Raw genomic sequence first — 25,200 nt, 5'->3', positions numbered from 1 at the left:
AATACAAAGAAACACATAGGTTTGATGATTAATATGTAATTGGGATTCTCGATTAGCACCCCCAAAAGCCATCACCAGACGTGGGTAATTCAAATGGTTCAACTAGAAAAGATCAGGGAAGGAGAGAGATAAAAAGAAGGGGGAATCAATGGGTAAGAGAGAGAGAGGGGGGGGGGGGGGGCTAAAGCAAAAAAGAGCTCAGTTTGCAGTGGATTGAGGTAACCGTCCATGACATCACATGTTGGCCTACCTCTAAGGAAAATTAAAACAGATATATGGGGGGGGTGGCAACACTGAAACACTAATTTTCATATGCAAACATATGAATACCGAGGATAAATATTGGGACAATATTCTTTTAAAGCAAAGGCTGCAGAGAAGCAGAAAGAAAAGTGAGGAGAGTGGTCAGTTATATACTCTCTTTGGGAAGGTTGAAGGCTGCTACATCAACTAGACTCAGTCTCACTGATCTGTTAGAATGACCCATGTTCACCATCCCCCTCCTCCACTCCATCCACTATCCCTCCGGCTCTCCCCCTGCTTTTCAGAAAAATGATGAAAGGGGGGGTCTATTTGGCAACCAGTCAATTTGATTATTTTCGCCATAAATTTAATTTACGTGTCTTAATGGCCTTGGTCAAATTCCTTTGAATTACCACACATCATAAAATACGAAGACTTGTAAAGTAAAAATAATCAGCGGTTTCATGTTTGAATTTAAGCTTGAAAAACGGGAATGTCAGTTCAGGTTATATTTCGATCTTAGAAAGTATTTTACAGAAAAGAACAGTAAAGATAGGAGTTTTATGGCATTGAAAAAATGACTACAAAACAGAGAGTTCTTGCGAGACGACTATCCTAAATGAACGAGAAATCGAAATTGAACTTCGTTTTCCTCTCGAACTTCGAAGCTCCTTTTTCTGTCTGTTAGATCGAATGCAAATATCAGATGTCATGAATGCCTCGGAGGAAAGAAAGCAATCTGAAACATTCGAAGATATTCTGAAGGCTCAAGAAAGTAAGTTGAAGTAAATTATTAGATTTATTTTGCAAAAGAGTTTTAGAAGATGTTGCCTGCCCTCCTCCCCCTTCACCTCCTCGAGTCTCGGCATGCCTCGCGCCTCCTCCCGGACATCAACCGGCACGGGTCGGCTGAGAGCTGGGGGAATCAAGCGGCTGGGTATTGCTGCACATCTTTTTTACGAAAAAAAATTTAGCTAGTTTTACATGATTTTTTCGGCCTTTTGCAGTGGTTCTAGCCTGTAGAGTCAGTTTAGAAACAAGTCAAATAAGTAAAAGGTCAATTTTTACTTAGGCCTAGAAATTAAATTCAATCATTCATTGACAACAATTGCAATTTGATGATGAAGACTGATTCTTTGAATTTGATGGTGATGATTTTGAATCATGAAGATTGATGATGATGATTGGTGATGGTGATGGTGATGATGAAGATGTCATCTTCAATTTAGTCATTTCTACTGATATCAGCGATCTTTGATTGATGGAGGAATACAAGAGAGAGAGATGATGAATTTGTCTTTTTTTCATTTTTGGGGGGATAAAAATACAAACCCATTTCCTATTCAAATTCCTTCTAAAATGACTTCTTCGAAATGGAAGTTACCGTGGATCAGTCATACCATTAAGCAAAACCTACACAAAAAAGAGGCTTTACAAGAAAGCTAAGAAGAGCGGTTCCGCAGTGGATTGGAAAGAGTTTACACTCCTACGGAGGAGCACAGACAGAGAGATAAGAAGAGCTAGAAACGATTACATGGAGGACATTATTGGTGGCTCACTTCAAACCAATAACACAAAGCCCTTCTGGAACTACATAAAGTCAATCAAGAGGGAAATACTTGGGGTTCCTACATTGCCAGTAGATAATGTCAAGGTCACATTACCTAAGGATAAAGCAAATGCTTTGAATAAACAATTTAGCTCAGTATTCACACAAGAAAACCTGACAAATCTTCCAGATATTCAGGATTCTGATATTCCGGATTTGCCTGACATCATAGTTACGCAGACGGGGGTCGAGAAACTCTTAAAAAAAATCCAACCCAACAAAGCTTCTGGACCTGATGCCATTCCGGCAAAGATATTAAAGGAGTGTGCAACGTCATTGGCTCCAGTATTAACGAAGATCTATCAAAAATCCCTGGACTCTGGACGTGTACCTTCGGTCTGGAGAGAAGCGAATGTAACCCCACTCTACAAGAAAGGTGACAGGAGTGAGGCCAGTAACTATCGACCAGTATCCCTGACTTCCATACCTTGTAAGATCCTGGAGCATATTATTCATCATCACATCATGGCTCACTACGACAAGCATGGTGTACTTGCGGATGTACAACATGGATTCCGCAAGGGTCGATCATGTGAGACACAGTTAGCAGCTCTTGCAGATGACCTAGCCAAGGCTCTGGATAATAGAGGTCAGGTAGATTTAATCATCATGGACTTTAGTAAGGCCGTCGATTCCGTGCCACACAAACGCCTGCTCAGAAAACTTCATGGCACGGGGGTTCGCAATAACACCCTCCAGTGGATTGATTTGTTCTTAACAAATCGTCACCAGCAAGTAGTCGTTCAAGGTGAAACCTCAGAAAAGTGTGAGGTAACATCAGGCGTCCCGCAAGGGACGGTCCTCGGACCCCTCCTGTTCCTCGCATATATCAACGATCTTCCTTCTGGGATGCACTCCAATGTTCGGCTTTTTGCAGATGACTGTATTGTATACCGAGATATACATGATACTAGGGACACAGAAATCTTGCAAGGGGACCTAAATAAACTAACTACATTGGAAAAGGATTGGCAGATGTCATTCAATGCCTCTAAATGTTTTCAAATGAGAATCACACATAAGAGAAAACCAATCCAAACCAGCTACAGGCTCGGTAATGTCATGTTGGAAGAAGTGCAACATCATCCCTATCTCGGTGTGGAGTTATCAAGGGACCTATGTTGGTCAACTCATATTGACCAAATTTCATCAAAAGCCAATAGGATGTTAGGACTCTTAAAGAGAAATCTGCACTCTTGCAGTACTCATACAAAGGAAATTGCATATAAATATCTAATACGACCAAGGTTGGAATACTGCGCAGCAGTTTGGGATCCACAACACAAATCAGACCAGGATAAATTAGAAAGGGTTCAACATAGAGCGGCTAGATTTACTTTGAAGGATTACAGTAGGGAATCTAGTGTCACCAAGATGCTACAAAAACTAAAGTGGGACACATTGAAAGTCCGCAGAAGTAAGGCTAGACTGACAACCTTGTACAAAGAGACACATGGATTTGTACCCTCCAACATATCAGCCCACCTTCAATCTCAAAACCCAACTAGTTGTAGATATCGAACAAGACAAAAGGGAACTCTCAAATACAATGTTATAAGATCAAATAAAGACTGCTACCGACACTCCCTGTATCCCAAGACCATCCCAGAATGGAACCTTCTCTCTGAGGATGTCAGAAATTCTAAAGACGTAGGAGTTTTCAAACTCAAACTTGAAAGTTTGGACATCAACACCCTTGTCTCCAAAGCACACTACCAAAACTAACTGTGTTTAGCGCTTGACCCCCTAAACCCAAACGTACGCGACAACCAGATGCTGGTGATTGTACGTCAACGGACAGATACAAATGATTCAATCTTTGAAGTCGCTGCAATGCAACATGTTCTGCACGACGTTGAATAAACTCAAGTCTGTTGTCGATGGAGCTAGAGCCCACTTTAAGCCTAGCCCATTATCAAGAATTATATGGTGCTCATCGAAAATTTGAAATGTTGTCCATTGATTGACTGTGTAGCACAAACAGCCAAGCTCCGCACAGCGCACGGCAGCGATTTGGAGGTAGACCGCTGATTATTTCATTGTGCAGTTCACGTCGTGATCATATTCAATATATCTTGAATAAAATTCAAATTTAATTCAAATTCACTTTATTCACATCCATTTAAAAAAGGTACAAAACAACAATAATTACATAAGGGCAATTCCATGAGATGGGTGCCATGGGGTGAAAAAATAAATTCATAATTTGGAACTTGTCACCCACCTAATTTTGTTAAGTATACTTCTGGGCATACGGAACAGCATTTTTTTTCCAAAAATTCCATCAAGAATTGCAAATATTGAAATTTGAACTCAACTTACAACTCTATTGAGAAAAAACAGTAAAATTTACCTAAAGAATTGATTTGAATTAAAAAATAATTAAAGAATGGTCAGCAGTTGTTTAGTTGATTTTTAGAATGTATGGAGCATTAGTTTTGAGTTGCCAAAGACACAAAGGTGTCTTCCAATCCCATGAGTGGGTAAAAAGCATGCCACCCCATCGCTTAAACCAATGTAACGTGAGTAACGAAAAAACTGAAAAAGTTTGATATTTTAATATTCCCTTCCATTCAAAATGTGCCAATGGAAATTTTCTTCATTCTCCTTGTACCTGATAAGAAAAATAAAGTAGGAGCTGTATACATGTCATGGTATTACAATGAATGAGGCCCCAAAAATGTAACGTGAGTAACAATGTAACGTGAGTAACGATGGTGTAACGTGAGTAACGACATAAAATTGTGATATTGATATGTTTTTCACAGGCTATGGTACAGTACCCTTTTACTGTATGACTAAGGGGTAAAAACAAAGAGTTTGGTCCATTAATGACATTTAATGACCCTTTTGAAGTGGTCATTAATGTCATTAAAGAGAAATTTGCCAGTTGTGGTAAAGATCACAAAATTAGTTCAATCAGAATCAATTGAAATGACCAACCAAGTGTTTGTATATATTAAATGAATAAAAAATAAATAAAAATGTGCCAAATGGCTCTTGAAGAAAATGTGTAATTGCTGAGAAATTAGCAAAATAAATTCCATCAAAAGTCAGGTATGTTTCCAAGCAATATTGATACACTGTCCCACATATGCTTTTCTGTGTTAGTGATCATGAGTGTTGTCAGTTTTTAGCTAAAATTTCATGATTTCACAAAGATAAGTTTATGTTATTTATCTCGATCTATAATAATAGAATGACAATCAACCTTGATTCTAAAGACTTTCCCATGAAATAATTGTTTGCTGCAACTACATACATGTACATTCTTTTGTCATTATCATAGATAAACCGGATGTAGCTAACAATTGTTCCCCTTTCAAGTTTACTGTTCATTTTTAAGCCTTTCTCAGACTTTCATCAATAAAGATGAATAAATTTGTATCTTTGCTTATAAGAGTCTGCATGATTTGCATATATATAGCCTAATGTTCAAATACCAACACTAAACTTTGGTGCATTGCTTTCATGTACTAGAAATAAGTTATTTCATAAATTATTAAGCTGGCTAATAATTACAGATGGATAAAGCATAAAAGATATTACACTTAATTTCATTTTAGTTTGTTAAAGGTGAAAATTTCTGTTTTCACAATTTGCATTTTTTTGAAGGGAGAAGGGATATATGATAATTTCTTAACCTTGTAATGCAATATTTAGATAGAATGTTTTGGTCAGAATTACTCTATTATCTGTTTAACACATAATTCTGAGAGCACTCCCTTAATCTTTAAGCAAGCACATTAACTTTATCAGATAGGTTTGCTTGATATTGCTTACAGTACAATTAATTCATTCATGGGATTTCATGAAAGAGAAACATAATAGAGTATATATGTAAGTTCATGTGTGAGGTTGGATCAGATTGCACATAAATGTGGTGTGGAGTCCAGGGGAATATTTTTTTAATACTCATTCTGCCAGTTGATATTTTGCTTCACAATTATTAAAATCTTCAAACGACTGACTAAATAAAATTTAAGTGTCTCCTGACTCAGTGATTCAGGGAAACTTGAAAGGAATTTCATTTTAGGAGAATAGAATTAAAGGAGAATATTTTTCACTCCACAACACTTACAAAATTCATGTATTTTCACTAAAATTGACATTGTACGTGTATGTGTGGTAATTGCTGATAAGTCATATAAAATGGGCAATACAGTCATTCTTGAGAAAAGAGGTTAACAAAACTGTTCCATTTTATGCCTAAAATAATTCTAATAGTTAATTACATCTAAATATACACTTTCAAGCAAATATTCATGGTCAGGAGCATGGCAATGAGTTATGTTCAATATGTAACGTGAGTAACGTGTAACGTGAGTAACGCTCATTTTGGTAAATTTGTCAAAGATATGAAATGTTTCAAAATTTCTGAGCATCTACATTTGTAAACCTCTATGCCAGCTATAAAAATCATAAACCCACTAGTTGTTATTCCACTCAGTATGAGGACACTTTTTGAACAAAGTCATGTTCTTTATTTATGTGGTCAAAAAATGTAACGTGAGTAACAAGAATTTGCTTGCCTATATTTTCTGGATAGAATAGTCAAACTAAATTATGATAATATACCAAGGTGTATTAAGTTATCATAAACCTTGTGCAGAAAAGAGAGATTGTCAAACCCCACAGTAAGCAAAAAATGGCAATTACAATATGTTAAGATGCCTAAATTGTGTAACGTGAGTAACGTGGAATTGCCCTCAAGCAATGATAAAAATCAATCAATATATGTATGGTCAGTTCCCCCATGTCTGCGCGGCCTCCCAATTCTGCGCACTCGCATATCTGCGTGATTCTCGTTAAAGAAGATACGCAACGAGCATGATCTTTACACATTCAATGCATAGATAGTTATTCTTCAAAAAATCTGAATCAAAATGGTGGAAAAATAATTAATTCAGGGTATTTCAGCTTCAAAATGCAGCGTTTGTCATCAAAATCCCCGAATCGTGTGCAAAGGGAATGAGTGCGCAGACATGGGGTACCATTTTTTTTTTCAATCTGAAAATGACTGCCTGCGGTTTTTTCCAAGAAAATCATATATTTCTTTCAAATTTTTATGAGAAATTTGGCACACTAATTCATTATGATGTAAGGAACATTATCAACTGAAAGATTTTGTGAAATAAGAAATTCATGTTAAATCTTAACTCAAATTGTTAGGTGCACAGACTTGGGGCCCACCATTAAACATAATTAAAAATCAATTTGACAAAGGAAAAGGGTAAAACCAATACGCAGTGGATGTAGGGGATTGGCAAAGACTTATCATTTTTTTTATCTGATGATTGTATTGATTTTAAGAGATGTCTACAAATCTACATATAACTAGGAAAAGTTTGTTCCCAATTTATATTTTTACAAATAACCAATGTTCATAAACATCTAAATTATCATATTCAACAGATATATCTTTCTGGAGCTACCTGAGTACTGAACTAACCAGAGGTTATGTGCTTGAGAATGATGAAGCACGTTACATGCAGAAGAGAGAAAGAGTTTACACCTTTATACGCATCCCTAAAGAACTTGAAAAGGTGAGCACTTTTTTAATAACATTTAACCCAGATTGGGACCCATTTCTGGTGGAATGAATGCTTTCTACATGGTGCAGAGTCTATAAACTGTCGCTCTTCTGAAATGACATTACTTAAAGAACAAGTCCACCCCAAGAAAAAGTTGATTTGAATAAAAAGAGAAAAATCCAACAAGCATAACTGAAAATTTTATCAAAATTGGATTTAAGAAAGCTACAACAATTTAGATTTTTGCTTAATTTTACTAAATAGTTAATATGCACATCCTGGTCGCTATGCAAATGAGAAGACTGATGATGTCATCCATTCACTATTTCTGACAGCATTGTCTGGCAGTCATGAAGTTTAGATTCTGGCCTTATGTCTTTATCATTCAAGTGCATATATTTATGTTGAAATATATTTGTTTTTAAATAAATGTTAGCCACTACGGCATGCACCCCTTTTCATTTTCAAAAACATTTTAGATGATGATCTATGGTTTTTTCCTGTGCATGGATGCATTTTTGTTCATCTTCACGTTCCTACCACTGAGAGTAATCATCGCCTGTCTTCGGCTCCTCACGTTCCCTTGTTCACCAAGAGGGTAAGTCATGGAACCTTTTCTTGGAAATTGCAATATTTGGCAGTCGTCAATTCTGCAGTTTGCTGTTGGGAAATTTCTGTCCTACATGTACATTCTACAGTTTTTGTTGGATCTATAATTGATTACTGGGGTACAGCTATTTTGCAGCTTATAATGGATATTTGGATTGGGTTTGGTATGGCTAATCACCCTGTGCTTCCAAGTAATTTCATTCTGGGGTAAATCATCCTTAACCCTTGGTTTTGTATCTTTATACTGTTTTTTTATTTACCCCATTTAATTCAATTAACAATCCCACTCAACTGTGCCTGTGGTTACGCTTTTGTTCTCCTTTGTCTCTCTTTTTTTCAGTCAGTGTAATGTCATTGTTTTTCAAACTGCTTTAATCAACCTCATACCGTACCACCAATCAAATGTTTCCCTTTTTTCTAGTTATCTTTGCAAGGTTGGATGGAGTTCGACCTTTCTTGTGTATAATGATTAATATTATTTCATATATATATTTTGTATATTTTGTATACTGTTCTGTCAAATTCATATGTGAATCCCTTTACCATGTGTAAACATTTGTAATTCAACCATTGGCTGCCAAGAATGTTTTGATGCCTAAAATAGACCATTATTATTACTTTATGATATTGTGTGCATGAAGCAGGTTTCTAAAACTAACCTGCAGTTTTAGACTAACAACTGCAGTGACTTATCCCTGTGGAAATTGGCTTAAAAAATAAGATGTTTCAATGTTTGTAATGGCAGCATTTGGTAATTGTACAAGGTCCCAGATACTTTGGTTTTCTATTGTTTTATTTTTTATTTTTTAGGAAATGGTGATTGGAGATTGTGATTTGGACTTAACTTTCACCATTGTCCAGATCATAGCTGTATTTTCTGATTTCATGATATTCTATTGAAATTGGTGGATGAATGACCATAACGATCACTGATTATTGATGTACAGTGTACGCAGGCGTATCTCTGTTGATTATTTACATTTTAATCTTGACCACATTGATTATATTTGTAGGAGATCTCGTTTAAAGGCAGCTGAGATATGTGACCTATTGAAAGTGGTTATCTTGGTGGTATGCACCTATCTTCTGGACAAACTGGACATCTCCATGCTTTACCATATAGTCAGAGGTCAAGCTGTCATCAAATTGTACATCATCTATAACATGTTAGAGGTAAGTGTGTTATGGCCTTTGCCATTTGCTCTGTAGTTCTATTATCTAGGGCAGTACTTTCACTGACAAGAATGGCAACAAGTTAAGTCAATCCATTCATGTGCACTGTTATTGCCAACCTGCAAAGTTATTTCTGTTTGTCAAAATATACATGTAGTAGGTACCTCATAATCCTGGAGATGTTTTGACAATTTTAGGTCTCCACTGGTGTTGACGACTATCCAGCTATTAATATTTCATTGTTTTCAATATGATATCCCTTGCCTAGGTTGCAGACAAACTTTTTTCATCTGTCGGTCAGGACATACTGGACGCCTTGTTCTGGACGGCTACAGAGAAACGAGATAAGAAACGTGAACACCTTGGTATCGTTCCCCACATCCTTCTCGCCATCATTTATGTCAGTATCCTTTTTTGTGATAGCAGATTGTCACACATGGTGTGATAAAAAATAAATGATTCAAAAGAAAATCAATTTTTGTTCATTTTAAAATGTTTTAATTTTTATTAAAATGTTTTACAATTGAAATGTTTTAATTTGTGTTTATAAAAGCTTTAAAATCGTTTTAAATCGATTTAAGGTCACATATTTATAACCTTCTTTAAATATTTTTGTTGTGCTAAACCTGTTATAACCAACTGATATATGAAACACTTGTTTTTTTCTAAACCTATAAACCATAATCTTAACTCTGTTGACTTTTATAGTTATGATACCAGTTTAATGATCTGATGGAACACGACTTCTGTGACTAAATTCCATTGTGCAGTGATGTAAAAAATATTTTGAAAAATTAAAAAAACTTTGTGACCACATAGATAGACATGAAAAAAATTATTATGTGGCTAATCAATTGCTTCTGATAACAGGAGATTTTTTCAATAAAGCTATGAAGTTGGCAATATATGGTATTCATTTGAGTTATATGAAAACATTTTTGTCTTGCAATTGAGTCATAGTTTCAAGTCTTGAAAACTGATAAATGATGTATAATCTGATACTATTTCTTCTATATAGATTTTGTCTTAAGTGTTTTTCTATACTTACAATTATTGCATTCCTGTCTCTGATTATGCTGTCATGTGCAGCAATGAACATAAATACAGGAATTATAAAATAGCTTCTTTTTTTTTCATTTTTTTTTACTAGCAAGATGAGCGATAAAACTACTGCAAACTTTTCAAATTATTATTATGTTGACCACCATTTGATGATTAAAGAATAATACGCATCTTCCAGTAGTCCCCAGCCCATGTTATCTCAGGTATTGGGTTTAATGGGTGATTGTGATTTATATAAAAGGATGAGAGGATTGTAGCGAATTCTGAAGGATCTCTTTTTTAGCCGTACTTTTTTCTTCTGTTGAATTTTTTTATGACTATTATTCAACCTTAATTCACTCTTCTACCATTATAGTTATTCACTCTGTTCTTGTCTTATTTCAAACAACCACTCTCATCATTGCGTTCAACTCTCAAAAGAGTGTCCTTTCGCTCCTTTTAGTAAATAATAATGTAAGTTGATTACATTGGTATGTTGCAAAACAAGATGCAATTCATCCATGTGCAGCATTTATGGAGCCTTTTTCATTTCAGCTTTATTGTGTTGTCTCTGTGATGGTACTGATGGTTGCTAACTGAATAAGACGGATATTGAACATGTATTAAGTCTTGTTATTATTATTATTATTATTATTGGCCATTGTCATTTTGATATTTGAAAATTGAAACAACTGGAAGCAATGCCCCAATACATAAAGCTTAGCAATTGACATTGGACTGATCTTTACAATTGATCATGCACAATTCATTGTAGAATTCAGCACTATAATTGATTGCTGAGCTTCATGTTACAGACCTCAGGTTTGCCCTTTATAGGAATGCATCTGAATAAAGAGTAAAACTGATCCGTATGGGTACCCATCTTTACTTACAGCTCAATAATGACAAAATTTTGATTTGAATTAGCAACATGAAGGTGAAAGTTGACTTATACTTGAAAAAAAAATGTTATACGCAAAAAAAAAGTTATACGCTATCCTTACATGTGTACTTAAAATGTGAAGTCCTCCATACCATTCTAGTCTTGTTTCAAGGTACTTGTATCATTGTAGCCTTCAACTCACACAACAGGGCATTGCTGACCATACTGCTCTCTAATAATGTAAGTTATTTGAATGTGAAAACATCTGTGTATGAGGCTCGACTATGGCATGGCATTGTGTGCTCTGGTTTGCAGTTATGATTGCATGTGATATACATGTATATTGATTTTTTGTGGACATGGAGTTAATGGAAAAGGATGGGTTGATATTAATTTTTTGTGGCAACGCATATTTGCAGGGCCTTATTATTGATAAGACAGCAAATCATCTTATGTGGATAATGTTTTATTTTAAGCAATATGTTTATCATCTAACATTTCATTTCTAGACATATAAGTGAAATTTGTCTAGATAGCTTTGATCTTGAGGAATTTAAGTTTGCTTTTTTAGATTTTTGTTTGCATGAGACTTTATACATGGATGTTACATGTATCTTGCTCTAGCATTAGACAGTTTTTTCAAGGTGCATATATGCTCAATTTAATTTGCATTTTGATTCTTATTTTGAAGTATAGGGATACATAGAACAAACAATATTGAATCAAGTAAATATTTGTCAGGTTCATATTTTCAAGAATAATTGACAGCTTGCTATGTACCACCACCATAAATGAAGCTCCGAATGTTATTCCTGAAATATATTACAACGAGAGCTGGGCCCTATGAAATAAAGCTTAATGATTTATCATGGAACTGATGAATACACAATGATTTATGCAATCAGTCATAAAAATCAGTCCCATTTCAATCTATAAGCTCTATGTGTTAAGTCCCAGGACTCCAGGGGCAATTTTTTAGAAGCTTAGGCTGAGAAAATAATTTCAATTTTTTTTTTTTTAAATCAATGAAATATGTTTCAATATAAACAAACAGTGAGTTGTATGCAGCCCTACTCCTCTTTAAGAATCAATTTGCATATAAATTGAGTTGTATACAATTGGTAGGGATGTTTTTATTGCAATGGAATCTTATCAAATGAAACAATAAAATGTGCGTGCTGTGAAATAATAATAGATACGATAGAATTTTGAAGTTGTTTGAAATCAGTATTTGGGTTGTGCAGTATATGTATATCCTAAAAATTCATAGACATTTGCTACATTCTTTGAGTCTGTTCGATTCCCTAAGCTTTTGCCCATGTACATGTATTTACTTATTTTTTTATTATTACATTGCTTCCCTGGTATGCTTGTTTTTGTTTCTCCATCTGGAAGTTTGGATATTTTTCAATTTTTTTGTTCCATATTTTTCTGCTTTAGACACATCTTTCCCCTACTGACAGATTTTCATTTTGTATTGCAAATAGAATCTAAACTTAATTTCAAAATAAGAATGACTGTCATGACTTTGTCATGTCCTTTAAAACATTGGGTCAAGATGTTGAGTGAGTCTTTGACGATACTTTTCATGTCAACTTTGTATTAATTAAAGTACATCAAAAACTTTGTGATGAGTAAAATCATATTCAGCTCAGACAATATAAGGGCATTATTAATGGATGACACTAAAAATATCTTTATGTTTGAACAAAAGAATTATAAATTCTAGAAATACTAGATAATTTCTGGTATTCATTCGTGCAATCATGAAAAAAATTCACTGACTTTGACCTTGACTGAACGTGACCTTCACCTTGTCCTCTACTGCTACACCAACTCAGCGCTTCATTCTATTTTAGCCATATTCCAAGCTACCACCCTCAACGTTGCATTCAACTCCTTCAGCACAGCTCTTCTTACCATCATGATGTCAAATAATGTGAGTAAATAAAAATAAAAAATGGCCACTCTTGCTATCATCAGTATCCAAGGTTTCATTCTCTTTGGATGCAGTATAATGACCTATGTGTAGAGAAACAGTCTTAAAGACTAAGGATTGACACCAATCTATTTTAAATGATATAGTATTCAACTTCTATACGTAATCTGTAATGTCCTCATAAGGTCATTGGATTCTAGCGTGCCCATATATAATGTATGCACAATCTACAATCCCTGGGTAGTAATTAAGCAATGAGCGGTCAATCCACTCAGATTGAAACTGACAACATTGGCATACTTAGTACCCTGTTGGGTAGTCATAGTGCTTGGATGGAGATTTATAAATGTTGATTAATGGCATGTCCTAGTGAATCTAGTGATTCATACCTCTTGGACTGATTCACCGATCCATCCAATGTTCATATTTAGGAAGGCAGTTGTCTATATTATAAAATTCATTCAAGAGAAAGTTAAAGCAATTTTTTCACCTGGTTGCTATGTCAACTTACAAGCAGGGATCGTGTGTTGTAATTGGTTTACTTGGTTTAAACCATTGGTCGTGATGCGCTATTGGTTGTCCTAATATTTCATCAAGGGTTTGAAATCATTACTCATAACAATACATGTATATGCTGCTATTTTGACAGCCAGGTTAATGCAACTTCATACTAATTTTAGTTTTCAAAATTAACCACACCCATTGTGTACAAAGCAAACAAAAACAAACCATGTTTGTTTACATTACATTAGGAAATGAATGAAGTATTTCATGTCACACAGTAATAAGAAAATTAATGTGTGACTTCAGTCATTAGCTTCCCAGTCAGTGTTATGCTTGCTTGCATTTTTTGTCTCACCTGCATCGCAGAATGAGACTATAGGCGCCGCTTTTCCGTCGGCGGCGGCGTCGTCAACATCAAATCTTAACCTGAGGTTAAGTTTTTGAAATGACATCATAACTTAGAAAGTATATGGGCCTAGTTCATGAAACTTGGCCAGAAGATTAATCAAGTATTACTGAAGATCCTATCAGAGTTTCATGTCACATGACCAAGGTCAAAGGTCATTTAGGGTCAATGAACTTAGACCATGTTGGGGGAATCAACATCAAAATCTTAACCTGAGGTTAAGTTTTTAAAATGTCATCATAACTTAGAAAAGTTCATTAAACTTAAACATAAGGTTAATCAAGTATCACCAAACATCCTGCATGAGTTTCACGTCACATGACCAAGGTCAAAGGTCATTTAGGGTCAATGAACTCTGGCCGATTTGGGGGTATCTGTTAAATTACAATCAAAACTATTTGGATCTCATTCATGAAACTTGGGACATAATAGTAATCAAGTATCACTGAACATCCTGTGCAAGTTTCAGGTCACATGATCAAGGTCAAAAGTCATTTAGGGTCAATGAACTTTGCCCGAATTGGGAATATTTGTTGAATTACCATCATAACTTTGAAAGTATGTTGGTCTAGTTCATAAAACTTGGACATAAGAGTAATCAAGTATCACTGAACATCCTGTGCACATTTTAGGTCACATGACCAGGGTCAAAGGTCAATGAACTTTGGCCATAATGGGGGTGTCTGTTGAATTACCATCATAACTCTGCAAGTTTATTGATCTGACTTTTGAAACTTGGACATAAGAGTTATCAAGTATCACTGAATATCCTGTGCAAGTTTCAGTTCACATGATCAAGGGCAAATTTCATGTGAGATCATTGAACTTTGGCCGCATTGGGGTATTTGTTGAATTACCGTCCTACCTCTGTAAACTGTGTATTGGTCTAATTCATAAAACATGGAAATAAGAGTAACCAAGTATCACTGAACATCTTGTGTGAGTTATAGTAGTTTTCAAAGTTAGCACTGCTGCTATGTTGAATCGCGTGATGCAGGTGAGACGGCCAGAGGCATTCCACTTGTTTAAAATTTAAATCAACTTGTTTGGGGGGATGGACTTGCCCTTTAGACCTTCATTCCAAAAAAAAGACCCTAGAAAGTCCATCAAGAGATTAAAAATTTGTTGACTCTATGGAATGGCTATGAAAACCCCTGAAAGACCTTAAGAAGACAAAAACAACTTATTCTGCAAGATTTCTGTTGGACCTTGATGACATCTGAAAGTCTACTGAGAGAGGCACTGAAAGATCATCTGGCATGTACTGCCAAAGATCTGTAAATCTCTCTGAAAGACTGATGACCACGACTATTCAAGAATTGTAAAAGCCTGACCGTGACCCCAAAGGCGGTGCTGCACCATCCCGAGTTTGCTCAATCTCGAGATTTTTGCCCGATTGGCCTTCTTCGCGATTAATCTCGAGATTCATGAAACCCCATCTCCACAATCGCAAGAAAAGCTATACCTGCTCGAGTGAGGCATCGATGCATTATGTTCTGAAGCCATGAATAAATAATCCCGAGTGCGTCAATTGGTAAAATAGCGCGCTATTTTGCAAATAATCCCAAGTTGACTTGGGAATGTAATCTCGAGATTAATCCTACAAATAATTGCATCTCCATTACAAATAATCTCAAGATTGTGATAATTTGTCTGATCAGAAATAGCGCGCTAATTTGAAAACTCTTGCTAATGCAGACAGCTCTCGAGAGACTGACTGATACTTGTTTTCTTGCCTAACGTACACTAGTCCTACACCAGTCTTCAGTGGTCTTTCAGCTGTCTTCCTTCAGTTGGAATGGGTTATGAAGTATCACCATGAATGTGTAAATTTTGTTTTTAAGAAAAATTATAAATCTATATAATGCAGGACCAAATGGGATTACTCGCTCATGCTTTTGCTTTTATGAGTCATAGTGATTCACTGATATCCAATTCAAAACCATTTAATCCAACCAAATATTCATCATGTTTTTCCATTATGTTCAAATCCATATACAATGTTTTTCTGCCTTGAAGTGAAATGGGAATGTCCTTTTTTGCTCCATTGGCATGCTGTCTTGTGTATCTTGGGCAAGTATATGCTTTGGTTTTAGAGGTTGTTGCTTAATGCTTTTATTTTTAATGCACTAGCGGTATTGTAAGAATGGAACAATACGATGAAGTTTAGCTACGTCATTGTGTATGAAATTGTATCCATGTCAAAGTGACATCTGTTTGTTTGCTGAGTTGTAGCTATTTAATCTGTTGAACTGCAAACAAAAAGTAACTTTATATTCCAGACATTATTTTTTTCATGACAGTTTTCAGCACTGACAAGACGTCATTAAAACTCTGACCGTTACTTTTATTAACGGACAGAGACTTCTCAGCCAATCAAAACAGGATTTAGTTGATTTTTTTAGAGCTGACAGTGAAGTCGGTGCTCAAAACGTTTATAAAATGTCCTCAGAAAAATATTTCTTTGGCTTATTTGAACAAATTCATAATTTTGCTGACTGTTAATGCAAGTTTACCTGTTTATGCAAGTTTTTCTGTTTTTCATATCACTCTGTAGTTTGTGGAGCTGAAAGGAAGTGTCTTCAAGAAATTTGATAAATTCAACTTATATCAGATATCCTGCTCTGGTGAGTAGTTCTTGAGAACCCTAGGGCCCTTTCTTTGAAATCTTTTTAATCCATTAGCTACTGGAATCAGGTGTTCCTTGTACAAAGCCTATGTTGATTACATGATACAAACTTCAAAGTCAAAGCATAATGGAATGATTCATATAATTATTTATCTCTCCTCGAGCAAAAAAAAACTTGAATCGCAACAAGGTAATAAAATGGTCTGTAGACTGAAATAAAATGGTTGCTGTGAACAATATATCCTGTAAAAAACGCTTTTATTTGACATGGCTCAGCAGGTTGATTTGGACAGGATATCACTTGACAGATGATTACATTCTTCATTCCATTAAAAGTGGTTAATCCTAAAAATTGTAATGCATTGTACATACTGCTCCCATAATATTAACTATGACAAATTAGTAATTATTACAACATCACTCCCATGAGTTGGTTGTTAACTATAGGCTGGCCCAAGTCCAGAAGATGGATATTTCCTCACTCCAGAAACCTCTTTTTGCTTTCCAGATCTGTGTCAGATCAGTGTCTTCCGTTGTTCTCCTCTACCACCCCCCCCCCCCTGTTTGATCAGCTGGAACATGAAAGTATCATGTATTTAATTGCGGTCCAAAAATTGATCCTAGTATCTGTCAGGCCAGCTGCTTCTTTTCTCATAATTTTGAAGTTATGTGGTTCAGATCCATTGAGAATTGTTCGTTAATCATTTTGGGCGGGGATGGTAGGGTCATGTGATTCACCCCCATAATGTAACAAACAAAAAATAAAAGTATGATTAAATGCACAAGAGTGTGTATACTCTTTCTTGCATCTCAACTATAGTTAATAAACAAATATAATAAACAGAAGTTTGTGTCGAAAATTATTTTTAACTTGAAACAAGGAGGTTATGAAGGAGCTGTAACTCATGTCATTTATGTGAAACATATTCATGGGTTCTACAACATAGCAATGGGGTTTGTAGCATTGCATTTCAGCCTATAGTATAGGGTCAAAGGAAATCAGATTGATTCCTTTCTAAAAAGCATTCTGGATATCTTAGATCAAGCTACAGTGTATCCATTTTCTTTTGGCAAATTTGCAGAAAGGTTATGCAAATATATTCAAGAAGGCATGCTGCAAGAGGGCAAACTCATACATGTACTCAATTGGTATTCAGTTGAACACCTGTTCTGTTAATACCACACCTCGAACCAGTATCTAAAACAAAGAGATTCAATTAGTACATTAAATTGTAAGTTTTTGTACATGATACAGACTCATATTGAAATTTATTATGTTTATGAGTTAATGAGTTATAAATTCACCAAACTTTAAATGGATCTTAAATATTTGATTTTTGTCTCACCTGCGAAGCAAAGTGAGACTATAGGCGCCGCTTTTCCGACGGCGGCGGCGGCGTCAACATCAAATCTTAACCTGAGGTTAAGTTTTTGAAATGACATCATAACTTAGAAAGTATATGGACCTAGTTCATGAAACTTGGACATAAGGTTAATCAAGTATCACTGAACATCCTGCATGAGTTTCACGTCACATGACCAAGGTCAAAGGTCATTTAGGGTCAATGAACTTTGGCCATGTTGGGTTTTTTTGGTGAATAACCATCATATCTCTGTAAGTTTATTGGTCTAGTTCATAAAAAGTGGACATAAGAGTAACCATGTATCACTGAACATCTTGTGCGAGTTAGAGTAGTATTCAAAGTCAGCACTGCTGCTATATTGAACCGCGTGATGCAGGTGAGACGGCCAGAGGCATTCCACTTGTTTCTTTATATAATAGGGTCTCAATAAATAAATTGTATGTAGATTATGCAAGACATGTGATATACCTCTTCTAAGTCAAATTTCTCATTAGTCTTGAAAACAGATATTGTATGGTCCAGAAGATATGATGTTGGCACAGTTACATGTATCTCAGGCAGGTGGTTTTTGGTCTCTTTCTTGTCAAAATATGGCAGTTTTCATGGGAAGCATTATATCCATAACCCACCTCAAATTCCGCTCATTTTTCTTCCATTGAAATACTGCAGTGCTATTAACTAGTGGAGATCAATGCGTAAAATAATTAATCTCTTTTTTTCTGTCAATCACTTTAGATGTAAGGGAAAGATACCACTACATGGTACTGTTGTTTTTTGTGGTGCTTCGCAACATGGCAGAATTTTCATGGAGTTTCGGTAAGTCAAGTTCTTATGTCTGCGCTGTATCATTACTACTTCAACCAAGTGATTTAACCTGCATTTTTTTCAATTGATTGCACATCGATTGCACTTACTGATCAATGCAATTAAATTGGATAGTCAGTACTTTCAAACTATCAGGGCTTTGTGTACTAGAGACCTGGGGCCCGTCTTACAAAGAGTTGCGATTAATCCACTCAATCACAACTATAGAAAGCCAGCAAATGCACCATATTCAATGTACGTTTGCTCAAAAAAATGTCTATATATGAATGTATACTAATAAATTCATTGATTCCTTGACAGTTCAGTGTGTTCTCCTTTGTTTACAAAGGACATTTTGCACATTTCCTGTAGAAAAAATTATGACACTGATGGATTTCCATAGATTTACGATTGATTGGATCAATCGTAACTCTTTGTAAGACGGGGCCCTGGATACCATCAGATATGACTGATCCAATCAACCTCTACTATATGGAAATCAATATTATCCTGATTTTTCTTGAAGGAAAAAATGCCCAATATCCTTTTAAAAAAAATAGGAGGAACAATGAAATGTCAAGACAACGATGAATGTTTGAGCATTCATCATATCTAAAAAAAAAAAAAAAAAACATTTTGAGTGTAGTTTAGATGTTGCCATAGTTGGTTTTCCATTCCCATATTTGTGGTTCTTCGGATCGATTGCAATTCTTTAGACGGGGCCCTGATATTTGATGCACAATTTACCATGCTAGTGATCCAGGTTTTCAATCTGTTTTAGTCCCTGAATTCAGCTGCAACCCAATTTTCTTCATCTTCACATAGATTTCTCTCGTATTCTCCCTCCGTCTCCCTTTCTTCATGCAGCCTCATTCGATCCAATCCTCCTAGCCTGAATGTCATCGTGTTTATTTCATTTCAGATCATTTCTGTAAGATGTTACCCGATGTTTTAATGGTTCTGAGTGCTGAGATACTCATTGACTGGGTCAAGCATGCTTTCATCAGTAAATTCAATGCTCTGCCAGCATCTGTAAGTATATCAAACTAGGGGAGCGTTTCATCAAAGGACTTGTCAGACGTTTTATCCGACAAGTCCTGTTTTATCCAACAGTTGCTATAGTAACAGTGCTTCTCAACCAATCAGAATCCAGGAAAGATGTCAGATCTGACAACTTGTCGGACGAAAATATTGATGAAACGCCCCCTAGGTCTGACTATTCTCTGAAAGATTATGGGTTAACATGTATGCTCCTACTATTTGTTGGAAAATATTCATTCATTTGTTTTCTTTCTTTCTTTTTGATGTACATTGTAGATGATTGTAAATTATATGTATATTTTTAATACTTGCACAAGAGAAAAATGGGGATAAAAAGGACTGTTTTCACTGATAATACTTTGCCATAATTAAAATATGAAGTGGTTTATCATGCTGTATGTTTTCAGCAGAAAGTTAGATGAAAAGTAATTGATTGATGGATGAATGGATGGATGGATGGATTTATTGAATTTTCATCTGGTCATATGTAAAAAGAAAACGAATAAGGTTGTGTCAAAGTTTGTTCTTTCAGTGTATATTTATTTGCCAAAAGGGAGATGCTGATCAAGCAATAAGATCATATATATATAGAAGAATCATCATCATAATATGGATTACACTTTTATTGGACACATGCTTTGTGAATGATGAACTTGCTGACCTTTTGAAATGGTAATTGATTGAATTAATCAATTATTTTGAGATGAGGGCCCTAGCAGTGTATATTCAACCTCCAAGTAGATTATAAACTATGTGTGTGTTTTTTTTTTTTTACAGACCTACACAGAGTTTAGAGCCAGCCTTGCATATGATATGGTTATTAGCAGAAAGAAAAATGTAAGTACAGAACCTTTATCAAATTAAAAAAAAAATCATTATGAAGCAAAACCCCACACGTTGTCATGGTTATATAATTTGATGAGAAAGATTATCAAAACTTGGTAATTGTTTTTAATGAAGAAAAATTTGGTGGAACTAGGGTAGGAAGGTATATATCACATACCCTGAAAGTGTAAATTTCCCTCTGTTTTCACTGACAGTCAGATTTTGTATTAATTTTAGGTACTAGGTTTTACACTGCAATTTGACCAAGAGGTGTCACTGTTTATGGAAGAATGAAGAGAGAGAGAAAAGTAATATCTCTTTTGGCAACATTTTTACTAGTTACAATGCCAAAAAATTTTATTACCTATTGTTCTTCTAACAATTGTTTCGTTACGCTTTCATTGTATACTTGCAGGTCCTTTGAAGTTTATTGAGAAGTTTTTTGTGAAAATAGAAAGGCCTTCGTCCACATCATATAAGCCATGATGCTTGTAGCATTTATTGCGCATATTTAAGTATATCCCTCAATAGTTTACCAATATCAAGGTATAGTATGCAAGCAATTGTATCATCACAATTAAAGATCATCTGTACTTTTTTCTTTTACAGGCTTTCTCGGACCATTCAGATCTGGTTGCTAGGAGGATGGGCTTCATCCCATTACCGCTCGCTTGCGTGGTCAGTATTGTCATTTTGTCCTTACGTATTATCTTATTCTCCCTAACAACTGCAACATACATGTAGGTTAACCAACCAAAACAAATAATATGTATAGAATAGAATATGTTGGTACTACTATGAAGACACAGAGCCAACAGTATTCTCTCTAACTCATCCAACCATCTTCTCCAAAACCTGTTTTCATTCCGTCTTTAAAGAACCCTGTTAGCTTCTTGCAGTAAAAAAAAATTGTCTTAATTGTACGCCCCCCCCCCCCCCCTCTCAAATACATATATTTAAAGGGTGCATAGATTGTTAAACATACAACATCACTAGAAAGAGCACTCAGATACTCAATAATTGTGGTGAAAATGAACATTGAAAATACAGGTAGATCCTGTGACATGATATGTTTTTTGTGCCATATGTTCTAGTCCTGATAGAATTCCACTTTTTTTCCCCCCTATAGGTGATAAGGATTATTAGACAGACTGTGAAACTAGATTGGAACACAGCAGTGGTTCTCATTATATTCCTGTATCTATGGTAAGCTGGATTTTTGTTTCTGATTTATTTTGATAGTGAGGTTTACTATTCAAATGTATCAGATCATATTGTTCCATGGATTTTAAAGCAATCATTCATCCAGGAGTGAAATTGTGAATATATTACCAATTTTCCTTCACTCTACAAATGTTCATGTGGGCGGGTGCCAGAGAAATCGTGTTGCCATAAACATTTAAAGTAAATCAATATCATGTTGACTGACAAATGTATATTAAATGATGATCTGATTCAGATAAGAAAAGGTTAGATTATTCCATAATTATGTGTGTGATTCCATTCTAATTTTGCATTGGCATAGGCATTTATTTCACAAATGGACAGTAGCAATTCTGTCTTATTTATAATTCCTATCTACCTTTTTCTTCCTGCTAGCTTGGTAGCATTCAAGATCCTACTGAGTATAATCCTCATGGGCAAGGCATGTCTGTATGTCAGGGAGGCTGGTCTAATGGAACAATTACTCAAAAAGAAGTCGGACCCTTCTAACACTACCACCTCCACCCCCACCTCAACTCCAGCACCACCTTCAAAATCAGCATCGGAACCTCACAAGCAAATGACCACACCACCGACAATAGCAGACCTAAGGGTTCCATCGGTGGATCCCGCCATGGTGGCACCTATATCACCCACAACGCTACAGTCCTTGACCTCGGCACCGCTGCTCGCATCCGACAGCAGTATCGGTGTTCTCTCAAGACATGTGGAAGCCGGAGAAGCCGTTCGGAGACCAAAAGGAGCCTTCACACCTAAAGCCCAACCGACGGATATCTCCCAGATTGATAGATATACGCTGTGTGGGAATAGAATTGTATAATTATGGTATATGATCAAATGTTTCTTTGTTTTATATTTATATAACTATTTATTATATTTTCCTCTCATTACTATGATGTTGTGATTATCCACCTGTTTTCCAATGGCCTTACAAATTTGAACAAGTTGAAATGAAGATTTGTCTATTGTGGGTAGGCTTATACATGTATGAGGGTAATGGAAAAAAAGAGAGAGATCAAAAGAGAGAAAGAGAGAGAGAAAAGGAAATGTAAGAAGCATTTGAAGAGATGCTATGGTGCTATTTTGGTTTCAAGCATAATGGGGAGATTTCAAATACAATGTTCGCCACCCCCCCCCCCCCCTCTAATTCTATCTACAAACCTTGTGCTTGCTAATGCTTGAGTACTGTTCAGCATTTCATATTCTCAACACTAACACTCCACTTATAATCACCTGTTGTGTGTGATGGTGTTACACTATCTTATCATTGCACCATGAAAATTCTTTATTGGAATGGTTGAAATTACCTTTTTTGTTTTGTTTTCATGGCATGAGATGAGTCTACTGGTGGGCCAGACCCTGATTAAAACTTTAACAAGTGGGTCTTTACACAAGACTAGTACATCTTTAAAGTCTAGTTCATCTTTAAAGTCAAGTCCGCCCCAGGAAAATGCTGACTTGAATAAATAGAGAAAAATAAAACTAGCATAATGCTGAAGATGTCATCAAAATCGGATGTAAAATAAAAAAGTTATGACATTTTATAGTTTTGCTTATTTTTCACCAAACATTGATATGCACATCTAGGTGAGTCAGTCGATGATGTCCATCACTCATTGTTTCTTTTGTTTTTTATTGTTTGAATCATACATTATTTCATTTTTTATAGATGTGACAATAAGGCCCACCTTGACTGAACCATATAGTATTAAACAATGCTAATTCCACATGTTCAGGGAGGAATTAATCGTTGATATCATCAGTCTCCTCATTTAACTGTTTTGTGAAATTAAGCAAAACTTTAAAATATAATTTTCTTATTTTACATCCAATTTTGATGAAATTTTCAGTGTTATGCTTGTTGGATTTTTCTCTTTTTATTCAAATCAATTTTTTTTGGGGGTGGACTTGTCCTTTAACTTGCTGTTTCAAAATCGGATGTAAAATAAAAAAGTTATGACATTTTATAGTTTTGCTTATTTTCCACCAAACATTGATATGCACATCTAGGTGAGTCAGTCGATGATGTCCATCACTCATTGTTTCTTTTGTTTTTTATTGTTTGAATCATACATTATTTCATTTTTTATAGATGTGACAATAAGGCCCACCTTGACTGAACCATATAGTATTAAACAATGCTAATTCCACATGTTCAGGGAGGAATTAATCGTTGATATCATCAGTCTCCTCATTTAACTGTTTTGTGAAATTAAGCAAAACTTTAAAATATAATTTTCTTATTTTACATCCAATTTTGATGAAATTTTCAGTGTTATGCTTGTTGGATTTTTCTCTTTTTATTCAAATCAACTTTTTTGGGGGTGGACTTGTCCTTTAACTTGCTGTTTCAATTCCGATCGAGAGGGCCATCAGTGCATAATAATTGTAGTCTGCACATTAATACCCCTTATCTTGAATGAAGGGTTTGCATAGCAGACTAGCACGGTATTCAGCTGTATCTATGTCTTCATCCTAATGCTCTCATACTAATGAAACAGACCATGAACCAGCCGATGATATGTCATTAGTGTAATATAATAGCTGTGCTTGGTTTTAATGGTGTAACTGTAGCATCATGCCCCCCCTGTCTCTTTCATCTCTATCTATGCCAGGCCATTTTGGGAGATCATAATGCCAGGGGAGGCCTCCCCCTTTACCTTTAAGATCTCGGCCATCGACTCCTATCGCGCCGAACGGTGTACCAGGGTGTCGCAAATTTGGTCTCAAAAGATGTGCAAACTAGAAAGTAAATAGTCGGCAAGCGCCGTGCTGAAAAATTTCGCACAGCAAAAATATTGCAAGAATTGTTGAAGCCCCCTACCCCCCGCCTAGATAGGGTTAAAGGAGAGGATAACGGCCACCGAACGTCTTAAGACTTGTCGACAATCCGATTCTGGATAAATTATATCTCACTTATTCTCTGAAAATGCAAATGAAAAGTATTTTTTTATTTCAGGTTCAACTTCATTGTAAAAATACTAATATAACCATTTTGAATGATTGCAGGGCTTTGTTTTGGTTAAAGTCCAACTTGGTTTCAAATTGTATGATTGCTATGACATCATTACCACTAGATATTAAATTTGCTTTTATTCTAATCAGGATAGTCACAGATTTCAATACAAGTGTTCGTAAGATAATTTTTAACCTTACACAGTATAAAGATTTCCCATACTTCAATATCAAATTTTACGTTTTTTTTCCAGAATTTGGTCGCATGGCCTTTATAACACCCATATAACACTTTTTAAAGCCTATTCAGCACTTCTTTGACGGCATTTCACTTACATTTCATCCATGTTATGTCTTCCAGTTTGATTGACTATGTCAGTATTAAATATGTTTATCATTGCTTGTTGAAAAGTTAAA

The 25,200-nt window shown here is 35.5% G+C and overlaps 1 protein-coding gene across 2 annotated transcripts; it reads left to right on the top strand.

The window, feature by feature from the left end:
* Window positions 1–859: 859 nt before the first annotated feature.
* LOC121425083 (transmembrane anterior posterior transformation protein 1 homolog) lies at window positions 860–23,265 on the top strand. Of its 2 annotated transcripts, none has more exons than XM_041621047.1 (13): window positions 860–1,018; window positions 7,268–7,398; window positions 7,866–7,984; window positions 9,009–9,168; window positions 9,437–9,572; window positions 11,235–11,332; window positions 16,499–16,568; window positions 18,670–18,750; window positions 19,661–19,770; window positions 20,557–20,616; window positions 21,214–21,282; window positions 21,734–21,810; window positions 22,204–23,265. In XM_041621047.1, the coding sequence occupies exons 1-13, from the start codon at window positions 937–939 to the stop codon at window positions 22,646–22,648; spliced, it is 1,638 nt and encodes a 545-aa protein (XP_041476981.1). In that variant the 5' UTR covers window positions 860–936; the 3' UTR covers window positions 22,649–23,265. The 2 variants fall into 2 exon arrangements, with proteins under 2 accessions (XP_041476981.1, XP_041476980.1); XM_041621046.1 differs by lacking the exon at window positions 11,235–11,332 and adding an exon at window positions 12,934–13,031 and having other exon boundaries at window positions 863–1,018.
* The last annotated feature ends 1,935 nt before the right edge of the window (window positions 23,266–25,200 follow it).

The sequence above is a fragment of the Lytechinus variegatus genome, chromosome 12 (genome assembly GCF_018143015.1).
Source record: "Lytechinus variegatus isolate NC3 chromosome 12, Lvar_3.0, whole genome shotgun sequence".
NCBI classification, from domain to species: domain Eukaryota; kingdom Metazoa; phylum Echinodermata; class Echinoidea; order Temnopleuroida; family Toxopneustidae; genus Lytechinus; species Lytechinus variegatus.
Note: the sequence above shows the minus strand (reverse complement) of the source record. Positions and strands in the feature narration are given on the sequence as shown.